Source organism: Phragmites australis, chromosome 14, assembly GCF_958298935.1.
Source record: "Phragmites australis chromosome 14, lpPhrAust1.1, whole genome shotgun sequence".
Taxonomy (NCBI): domain Eukaryota; kingdom Viridiplantae; phylum Streptophyta; class Magnoliopsida; order Poales; family Poaceae; genus Phragmites; species Phragmites australis.
The window spans coordinates 4,321,004-4,332,254 of record NC_084934.1 but is presented as its reverse complement, the minus strand read 5'-3'; the positions used below and the strand labels follow the sequence as shown (position 1 = coordinate 4,332,254).

Below are 11,251 nucleotides of genomic sequence, written 5' to 3'. Positions count from 1 at the left end.
GTTTTTTTTATATATTTTTTCGATTAAAATTTTAAATAAATAGATTTCTCGTGAAAAAAATTACATTACAAAGAAATTATCACATCACATAGAAGGGAAATTGAACTTCCAAGTACTACCACGGGTCCCTGTTTATGTACTGGAGCTTAGGAAGGGAAATTGAACTTTAGAGTACCGTCCACCGCCCATTCAGGGGCTGTAAACCTATTCACCCCATAAAAGGTCTTACCGATGCGATAGGAGCTAGTTTTGTAATTTTTTTCACAAAAAATCTATTTATTTAAATTTTTAATAAAAAAATAAAAAAAATCTCAGCAATAGATGGACTGATTATCAAGGAGAGAATTTAACCAAGATATTCCACAAAAGGCGCGAATTTCGTACATTCGCTTCATGCGAGAAAGGTCTCACGGCTGGCATTGGATACAACATTTCTTTACAATTACGGTAGGATACCATACCGTAGCATCTGCTAATCCTTTCATGGGGAATTTCTCTTCCATCTCACATCTCTTAACGCTCATACCGTACCACAATACGGTATGATCCTCGCTTGAAGCGAGCGGGGTCAGCAGACAGTCCGCCCAAAGCAGATGGAAGCTATGTATAGATTCTTCGCCCATTTCTCCTGCCAAGTTTGTTGCGAGGTTAGCTTATGACACTGAAATCTGAAGCACAAGCACGATGCTAGTAGATATTTTGTAAGGCGACGGATGGATTTCGGTAAGCTGCAGAGGTACCTTCACATGGCCGCTGGGGAAGGCAGAGGTCCGGAGGGTTTCCTGCGTCTCGTCCATCGGCTTCCGTTTCGGTATGCTCAAGATGAGAGCGGCTTGGTCATTGGTGGCCGCTGTAGAAGTTATTCTGTAACCGGTCTCCCATCGCCTGTGGATGCCTTCACTTGGGTACAGGAAATCCAACTCTACAACCTGACAATAGCGTAAGACAGATTTTGCTTTGTAAGTATTCTTTCATGCTGCGATTGCTGGAACATTCAAAGGAATCTAAACTGGCAAGCGTATGAAACAGATAGTTCCATATGATCAAGCAATGTAATACCTGAGAAGAATATCCCGAGTTCCTTGACATGACTACTCCCCAGCGATTTCCAGCAGTGGCCATAGATGTTACATGAAACCCTTCTTTCCACTTTTTATTGATCCACTTGTATGGGAATGATTCACTAACCTTGTATGATTGTTGAGTGTATGGAGTTCCTGCAATAGTGAAACATAAATATTATATTATAGCTGGCCGTGAATAAGCAATGTCACACGGGGCAAATATGGAAATTAACAAGCTAAGTCCAAAAGTAACATTGGGATATTTATCACTAATGGGGAAATGGTCAGAAATTGGAAGTCCAAGTAGCAAACACAAATAATAACATGAAACAGTAACCTGCAGACCTTTGGACATCACAACCAATGAACTTCCATTGGTTGCACCAGCAATTGCCGTTATGTAATAACTTTTCTCCCACTGCTCCATTATCCAGTCCTATGCATAATTAAAAAACAGAGTTAGGCTTCCTCACTAAACATGAGAGCAGATAGTAATGTACCTTGTGCAAAAAAACTGGTGAGAGCTCATAAACTTGAGAACAGAAACCAGTTCCTGCGTCCATAATGAGAGCCCAAAGATTTGCTGAGGAAGCCACACAACTAATGTACAGCCCATCCTCATTACCCTTTTCTATATGTTGATTGAGCCTTGAGTCAGCCACGTTGTAATGGTACCTAAGAAAGAAGCAACATGTGTCGACATTATTTTTTCAGCAGCAATAACTCACCACACTCTTAGAGATAACATTTAATTTACAAAGCTAGGTAAAAAGATTTGAGATACTTCAGGTTTAGCAGAGAATGCAGCAAGTATAACCAAACTAGTATAAATTGATCACGTTTTGCATCATCTATTTTGACAACTGTAATTACCTCTGCTTCATGGGCCGCCTGGCATTGTAAACTGAAATCCATTGAGCTGCTGGGCTCCCTAATCTAACTTTCTTTTTAGGTTGCTCGTCTTCTTCCAGATTTACAAGCAATCTTCCGCGCTTCTGCCCAACCTATAATATGGGGGAGACAAGATTTATGACATAATACAGAAGGACAAATGTAACTATATATGAAAGTAGGGAATAAGTAGTACAAACCTTAAGAGCCCCATCAATTCTGATGGGTCTTGAGGCAGGTGTTTCAATCAAACCATCAAAAAGAGAAATAAGTTTGGCGTAATTCGGCTCCTCATCAAATTTCATATTTGTGACAATCTCAAGAAACTGTTTGAATGGAGCTGGACAGAAACAACAGAGCATCTCTGGAGAAGTAGCCATTTTCTTCTTGCAAACAAGGAAACTCTTGGTGTCTCCCTGCAAACATTGGAATAGGATGAAGTAAGCACCTGACGAATACCATAATGTTGACTCAATAGGCATATTAAAACCTACCTGGTAGCCTTGCCAAGGCAATCTTCCTCTTATTAGGAAAATAAGGGTATATGCCAGTGATTCTAAGTCATCCCTCCTACTACCTGTGCGCCCTAAATGGGCATGGGCACTTGCATATCTAATTGTTCCCCTGCAAAAAGGAATGCAGAAGATGAGTAAAGGGACACCATATGACAAAAAGAAGCTGCTGCAAAGAGTATAACTAACCTAAAGATATCAGGCCTTTGATCATAATCAACATGTTGACCAGATGACTCCCTCCACTTAGATGCTGTACAATTTGGGCATCACCATATCAACAAAACAAAAGGCAAGTAGGAAAAAAGTAACACTAAAAAAATATATGAAGAGTAAAAAGCTATGGCGACATGGAATAATAAATACTTAGAAAAGGAATGTTTGATTAATGCATACCTAAACCAAGATCTATAAGATAAAGCTTCTTATCGTCAGGTGATCCAGGTTGACCAAGCAGAAAATTCTCTGGTTTCACATCACCATGCACAAACCTGGCAAAAAGAGGATGTATTAACATAAATGGACAGTCGTATATCTAAGGGCGTTCAGTTGAAGGTAGATAATTTCAGGTCACCCTTTAGAATGGAGCTTCTCAAGAATCGATATGGCCTCTACAGCAATGCAAGCAGCCATATGTGCAGGCATCCTGTTTGAGATGTTGAATCTTTTAGTATGGAAGCAAGACACAGGAGGAAAACAAGGTTACATCAAAAGAACTGGAAGATGCTTACGTCTGCCCCAGTGAATTCCACACATCCCAAAGGCTGGGACCAAGCATATCCATTACCTGACAAAAAAAATAAGTGATTAAAATTTGTTCAGCTGCAAAGAAGTCTAGAGTGATTAACTTGAGTGAACTCACAAGAATGTAGTAGTCGCCCTGACGACCCTTGTAGTGGACCGATGGTATGCCATAGCAACCATTGAGAGTGCTATTAAACAATGTCAATAGTAAGAAAGCTCAAAGACAAAGAGAATAGTCCCACTACAAAAGAAAGATGACTGTGTAAAGTACATACTGGTAAACTTGCCACTCATATGGGGGGCCATAATTGCATCCTTTACTGTTCCGATGCTCAAGTTTCAATGCGACCTACAAAATATTTGTACATTGATTGGATTTATGTAAGAAAAAAATTATGTCAGAATTTATAAATTGTGTAAGTGACAAACCTCATAGGCATCGGGGCCAGTCCGGGCGGTTCCACCAGATACCCTTCGACCAACATAGACCTGACCAAAACCACCTTTACCTAATTTCCTGTCAGTTATGTACTCTGGAGAATTACCTACTTGAACCTGCCAAAACGAAATAATATTAGAAGATCGTAGTATACAACTCCAGAAAATAAGATATTATGTCAAGCAAATAAGATATTATGTCAAGGTCCAACATAAAACCATCATAGAGCAGCCTTTTCTGACTTTATGCAACAACGGAAGGTGATGAACAACTATACTAAAACTATAAATGTACTACTGGGGCCACGAGAGTCATGTACATAGTTTTATCTACTTCCAGGTGATGAACAACTATACTAAAACTATAAACAAGTATTTATTCCTTTTGCGCAGCAATCCCCTGGGCATGTAGGCTGTATTGGACCAGAAATGGTGAACATATTTAGTAGGATTGACATTTGGCTGTTAACTGGGTGTCATGAATGTTTTAAGCCAGGGAATCTATTCTGGATAGCATCTAACTAGAGCTGAAGGGGGCCGTGTTTGGCCCTGGTCTTGTTCAATAAGAAATTTCATTGCTACTTCACAATGTTATAACTAATTGATAAATGAGCCACGACAGATATATTTGACAGAATTTGGAATGTTTCCTTTAACTAACTAGGTTCCACAGCAAACCATGGCAATGCCATACTACCTCAAGCCTACATTGGTATATGAGTCCTCTTTTTCGTGTTTAAAACATAGAGAATCACAATTAAATCTTAAGTTTTTAGTTTATAAAAAGTTAAAAAAAAAAGGGCAAAGCTCCATTTGCTTGTGCTATTCTATGCTGTATGAGACAAATCTAACACAGATGGAATGTTCAAGAGGATATTGGTGAGGTAAAGGCTAAAAACAGTGCACTCATGCAATTGACTGATAGAAAACTATGAAATAAGGATGGAAAATGGCAGTCCATTGAAAGCAAATGCAAAGGAGCAAGTAATACCCTCTCGGGGATAGGTGCAGTTGTTGTTTCATCTTCGACCCCAACAATCTTCTCTGCACTTTCACCATCCATTCTCGGACCTTTATTCACACCAAACCCTGCTACCTTGTTCAAAGCAAGGTCCTTGGCTGCACCAACAACTGCCTGTTCAGCTACAGCTTTATGGGGATCTTCGCAAGCCGGATCAGCTTCTAAGTCAACAATCTCAACCCCCTTTCTTCTAGGCTTCGGCGCTGGTGGTACTTTTCTCCCAGCAGTGCCCTTTCTGCCCCTGACAGCACGAGTAGGAGCGCACCTTCCTGCTCTCTGCGGAGCAGTCAACACCGGTTTTGCAGCCGGCTCTGCTGGCTGTAGGTCGTCGAGCTTCTTGGACTTCAGGCGTGCTTGCCGAGTACTGCTTCGCAGCTCTGGCATCCTCTCCCCATAAAATTCGGGTCAGCGTCCCAGCCCTCAGAGCTCCTTCCAATCTCCACATGCACAGAGAGTAACAATCATCGGTCAATATAGAGAACAAAAATAATACTCACAAACACACGTCAAAATCCATCTAGCAATCGTTCCATCTACTCATCTACCGATATCCCCAGAAGAACAACCACCGTCTGGCATGGCGACCAATCCAGATAAAAGAAGGAATGAATCAACTGAGCTGGATCCTCATCGCCATTAAGAGGCGGCCAGCATCCCCACCACCACAGCTTTTGTTGCAGAATCGAATGCGTCAATCGGCAGCGAATAGAGGGGGGGAAGCATCCCATCCCCAACACCCGATGCCACCACGGAGATTTCCAATCGACGAAAAAAATCTCGCCTTTGCCGCCAGATTACCACCAATCGCGCACCAAATCGCCACCGCGCTACAACCGACGGCCAATCCCCACCCAAACCCAGCGAAAATCCGCCCTCTCACCCAAATCCACCGCCTGCACGCCCCGAAGCCGAGCCTTGACGTGCCCAACCCGGCGGCGGCGGCCGAATCGGGGCACGCGCGCCCCATCGGATCGCGATTTCTCGCTAATGGACTGCTCCCGCGCCGCCCGATCGCGCGTGAACCGACCCCCGAACACCATCCACCGACCGCAAAAAATTCAAAAACATCGCGAAAGGGGGCAGGGAGAGAGAGAGGGGGGGGGGGGGAGAGAGAGAGAGAGAGAGAGATCGGCAGCGCGGACGCTTACATCGGCGATCGGCGGCGGGGACGAACACGGCTGAGGAGGATGCCGGATTCGTCGCCTCGGGAACCGTGCGGGCGAGGGGGAGGGGGCGGAGATTGGGGGGGGGGGGGGGAGGCACGAATTGTGGAGGTGGAGAGCTGCTCGTCACCGTCTCGCGTGGGCTACTGCGCCGTGTGCGCCACCTCGTGGTGTATGGAGTGGAATGTTTGGGCGTCCGGGCTGAGAGACTGACAAGTGGGTCCGGATCGTCAGCGTCCGTCTGGTGGGTGGAATAGGGAATGCGTGGTAAAAAGAGAGCGACTTCGGGCCTGTTTGTTTCAGCTAGAGATTCTGAAAAGCAGTTTATAAAAGCTGGATTGTTAAAAGCTGGATTGTGAAAAGCTTTTAGACTGTAGATTCTAAAAAAATTTAATGGACAGTTTAGTAAAATGGACTTTCACAATCTATCAAAAGCTGAGAAAAACCAGCTTCTCAGATTATCACAATCCAACCAGCAGATTTTAAAAAGCTATAACCAAAAGCTGCCTGTTTGTTTCAGCTTCGGATTATAAAAGCTGAAAGCCAGAATCCGAAGCTGAAACAAACAGGGCCTTCGTGCCATGATTAGCTTCGTGAGTTATAATAAAAATAAAAAATATTATATGCAGTAAGAGTATTTTAAAAGTCTTTTAATCTCACTTTTTATAGTTAAATTTAGAGAATTTTATTCTAAAACTCAATCTTAACAGGTCACTAATTCTACTCTTAATATTTACCGATATCTAAAATCGTCCCTCTCACTGGCTACATGTGGAGAGCGCCCCTCGCTCCCAAAATGCTTGATCGCCCCCGAGCCCACCTCTTGTCCGCCTGTCCCTGCTGCGAGCTCAGCCTCCATCCCTACTCGATGAAAACGAGTCGCTCATACTCGACTGCATCACGCTGCCACCATCGATGGTCGATTCGACAAGTTGAAGCTTACCATTGATGGTTGATTCGATGAGCCGGGAAGACTTGCGTGTCACACCCTAAAATTTCGATTTTGGGTTGTGACCATTTTAAAACAATAAAATAATTTTTTTCCTGAAATTTGAAAGCTTTTTCGAAATTTTGTTTATGGTTTAAAAAGAATTTGTTTTGTATGATGAAAAATATATTTATAAAATATTAGAATATATTAAGGAATTTTAAGGTTGGATAACTCCTTGCCCCTTTTCCCCAATATTATCCAAAATCCCTATATCAATTCCTTTCATTTTATATCTTGTCATCATTTCTCCAAAGCTCCGAAGTTTCTTATCTTTATTTCTTCCTAATTCCTTCACATACCAAAGATGGCCCAAGCTGCCCTGTCCTTTTTTCATTCTCCAGATCGAGAGCAGGACATGAACAAAGCCATTCACCTTCCCGATTCCATGACTGCTCATTGGAGATCCCAAAACTGATGAATTCATTAAGCACATATGTCGTTTAATTGCCAAAATTGAATATGCTAGTGTCCTCACTCAACCCTCTCATCAATTCTCTTTTTATTTCCCTCAATTCAAGGTCATAACCAACGCTTTAATTGTCTCTAATGGCCATTACCCCGGCTGCCAATTACTCCTCATCGCCAACCTCGTCTTCTCACTCAGATTCGGAGTTCAAGACGGCCTCAAATGCAAATCTTGATAATACCAAAGTTGTAGGTCTCGTCGAGAGCTTATATTTACACCTATGTAATTCCGCATTTGCATATAGGATCTAGGAGTTATTACCCCCGAGATCAGTTCTACGCAGTTAAGGCTGAATTCAAACTGTTTTTATTGTAGCGTATTTTTGGAAATCAAGAAGCCGTTTTTAGATGTTCCAATGAATACTAAAGTTGTAGATCTTTTTGAGTACTACAAGATAGAGTCTAGAAACCTCCAATTTGGAGTTATGACGGTGAAGTTATCATCCTTGAACTTGTGTTGTCCGTTTCATCTTCCTGTACCCGTTCATTTCATCTTCCTGCGCCCGTTCGTTTCATCTTCCACCATCATCATCCTTTCACCTCCCCTCATGGTTGTCCCTCTCCCTCCCTACACCTATAAAAGGCACCCTCTAGATAGCTACAAGCAACACACCTCCTCCCCCACACCGAAAGGTTACCAAAATGCCACCCCAACACCATCTACCCCAAGTCCATCGGAGCGCCACCCATGCTCGTTCACTGGTGACCCTCACACCGCGTCCTCACTTCCAGAGCATCGAAGCAAGGTGAGACACTACCCTATGGCCTCACATCTGCTCCCCGTCCTCCGGCGAAGCACCACACCAAGCCTCTTCACCAACCGTCGTCGAGTATCCTCTCCACAACCGTGCCCCGCTGGACTGTGTCGTTGTGCCGCCACTGTCGGTGTCATCTCATCTCCATGAATCCTTCTTCTCCGATCATCGCAGGAAGGTGAGGACCTCGAACCAGCCCCTCCCCCTCCTCCTCTCCCATGTCTGGATGCCATTTGTGATCCCTAACCGAACCCCCAACCCCAGCCAAAGCTCGATCTACGCCGGTACGACCGTCGCCGTCGCGAACAGCCGCGCGGCCGCCGATTGGCATCGGCGTTCCCTGGCTGATCATAGATCGGATCACCATGCCCTTTGACCAACACGTGCCCCTAGATGTTCCCCATGCCCGCACTAGTCAGATCTGCTATTTGAGCCCTGAAGCCACCAGGATCACGATTGGTGTTGCTACTGCCCCTGTTTGGAAAAGTTCTGCGCATGCATTGCGGGTTTAGTCCGCGTTCCCAGTTGATCTAGCGACCGTATGGGTGCACCGAATGCATCACGGCGTGTCCCATAGAGTCTTCTACGTGACCCCAGGAGCTCTTCACCAGTTGTGCAGCGACATGACCGGAACATGGTTATCAATTGAAGCATGCTACAGCCGTCACCCTTCCCATCCTCACTGTTTGATCTCTTTTTCAGGTGAATGGCTATCCAAACCTCCACCCTAGCATTGTGTTCCCAAGATATATGAACATTTCTATTCAGTTGTGTCGGTGACATGGGAACCAAGGGTCCCCGAGTTCCGAGGCCAGAACAGCAGAGTGCCACGTGGTATCCTCCCTCGGGGGTTATCTCCCCGAGGTTCGAGAAGACCAAGTTCTGGGAGAGGGTGCTCGGGGCCATGCACAGTGGTCCTCGAGCACTCAAGTCCCCCGATGACAAGAAAAGCCAAGTTCCATGAGAGAGTGCTCGGGGCCACGAACAGTGGCCCCTGAGCACTAGGTTCCTCGAGGACCCAAGCAGTCAGTTCCGGGAGGGAGTGCTCGGGACCGTGAACAGTGGCCCCCGAGCACTAAGAGAGGGCATATCCAGGAGAGAGTGCTCGGGGCTGCTCACAGTAGCCCCCGAGCACTCACAGTTCCCCGAGGGCCTGAGAAGTCCTTCGCCGGTGGTCCCCACAAGGGCTCAACGGTGAGGTGTCAACTGGTGAGAGGCCCGATGCGGCATTTAAGAGGGCGCGTTGCCTGTCACTTCCAACCACTCCCCCCCACGCCTGCTGTCAGTCTCTGTCACGGTCTGGCAGGGAGGTGTGAGGACATTTAATGCACATGTCACATCGCACGTCATCCGGTGCGCCTCGGGATAACGTCGCGGAGCACGAGGCACACCGCCCTGCTGTGTCAGGCCTGCTCTGACCGGGCGGGCACGTGGGGCTCCTCGGAGGCTGTCCGGTGGGCCCTCCCCGCAGCACTCGCTGAAAAGCCGAATGATGACGAACAAGACCGGACGGGGGTGCGTTTTCAACCCTTCCCGTCACCTCGCGCAGTAGCCCATGATGGTTGCTTTCCATTTATGACGCCTTGGAACTCGCGTCATCCTTTCTGGGCACGCTACCGTCCTGGCGGGTATATAAGCGGGACGAGTTCCCCGGAGAGGAAAAACGACCAAAAGACCAGACCGAAACATGGAACACACCGGACAAGTCTCGAAGAACACAAGACACAGAAGATAGAGGCTTGGATCAATCTAAGAACAAGGAGCACGAAGCTCTAGATCTAGATAAATATTCTTGTAACCCAGCAGATCCTCAGAGAGACATTCTCAGAGCATTTATAGCATACACACATGAATAGGGTGTTACACTCAGTGCTTCTCGAACCTGTCTAAAAATCCCCTGAGTATTTACTCCCTCCTGCATCCGATCATTCCACTCCACTTGCATCTCATTTACTCCCATTTATTTCACCTACGAAGCGGGTTTAGAATTATACCCCCGACCGAATCTCAAAGGGGGTCCCTCCGGATCCCCGCTTGAGGAGTTCACCCTCCGACAAGTTGGTTTCTCGAAGTTCACAGACAATCTCCGGGAACGCGAGCGTCTTTGTTGTTGTGTCTGTGCGCGGCCACCACCAAACCTAGCGGTGTTCATCATTGTTTTGCCGCTATCTCGGAACCTCTCTACCAAAACCAACCATAAAACTGAGCTTGTCTTCTCGCGTTTTGCACCGTGCACTCCTTGATTTGTGAAACACCATTGCTTCCCAACATCGACGTCAGTGATCACCGCTGTCGTCTCCATCCAATCATGCACCTCCCTGCCTTCAGCTCGTCGGGTGTACGTGTTCTTCTATACCCCGGGTCAAGCTAAGACCTCAATGAGTTCATGGCTGTGATGCGACCTCATCTGCACCATCTTCGTCAACTCTGGGCCTTTTCCCCCACCGTTGACACCGAGAGCCCACCACTGGCCGACTCCTTCATGCCAAACTCTCCTGCTCTGCTCTCTGATCTCTCTCTCTTGGTGAGAATCCTAAATAACCCTCTAGAGATCCTTTATTTCTATCCTTATCTCCTATTTACGATGTTTACATGTTAGCCCCTGCCTTCTATAGTTAATTATGTTCCAGCTCTTATTATTCAAATAGAATTCATCTATTCAAATCTTATTCAACGAATTTTATTCAAATCCAAGCAACACTCTATGAATTCACCTAAATCTCGTACCATATCCAACCATAGCATTTTCTTATGCTATGATGCCTCTGTTTGATGTACTGTTCTTAGTTGTTTGTGTTTTCTCTTTTGTCGGTTATTCCTGCGAGTAGACGATTACGTTCTAGAGCAGTATGAGGATCTCCAGGAGCAACAATATGAGATAATTGAGCAACATCATGAAGGCAAAGTGTCTTTGAACATTTTGCGCCTACTTTTATAAGGTTTTGCTTTACAAATTGCATGCTCGTCAAACATGATATCCTATGGATATGGTTTACTAGTTTTCCCCCATTTTCCTTGTAGCCATAGAATTGTGATCATGGTTTGGGTAGAAAATGCTTAGTATCGCTTACTTATGGGTAGAATAGGCAAATGATATTTTGTTTAATAATGCATGATGATAACTTTTGTAAAGATGCTTAGACTCATGGAAGTTAGGATCTGGGCAAGTTTGGCTTGATAGTTGGCATGTGGATGTGTTCCAGACAG

The 11,251-nt window shown here is 45.3% G+C and overlaps 1 protein-coding gene across 1 annotated transcript; it reads right to left on the bottom strand.

Moving 5' to 3' along the window:
* Positions 1-313: 313 nt before the first annotated feature.
* Positions 314-5,915, bottom strand: LOC133890584 (casein kinase 1-like protein HD16). Its single transcript, XM_062331027.1, has 17 exons — positions 5,819-5,915; positions 4,641-5,099; positions 3,641-3,766; positions 3,487-3,560; positions 3,330-3,399; positions 3,199-3,254; positions 3,042-3,113; positions 2,864-2,958; positions 2,657-2,720; positions 2,450-2,579; positions 2,156-2,371; positions 1,938-2,068; positions 1,565-1,739; positions 1,410-1,500; positions 1,060-1,217; positions 741-929; positions 314-628 (listed from the first exon to the last, which is right to left on the bottom strand). Exons 2-17 carry the CDS (start codon positions 5,052-5,054, stop codon positions 569-571), a joined length of 2,121 nt encoding a protein of 706 aa, XP_062187011.1. The 5' UTR covers positions 5,055-5,099; positions 5,819-5,915; the 3' UTR covers positions 314-568.
* Between the last annotated feature and the right edge of the window lie 5,336 nt (positions 5,916-11,251).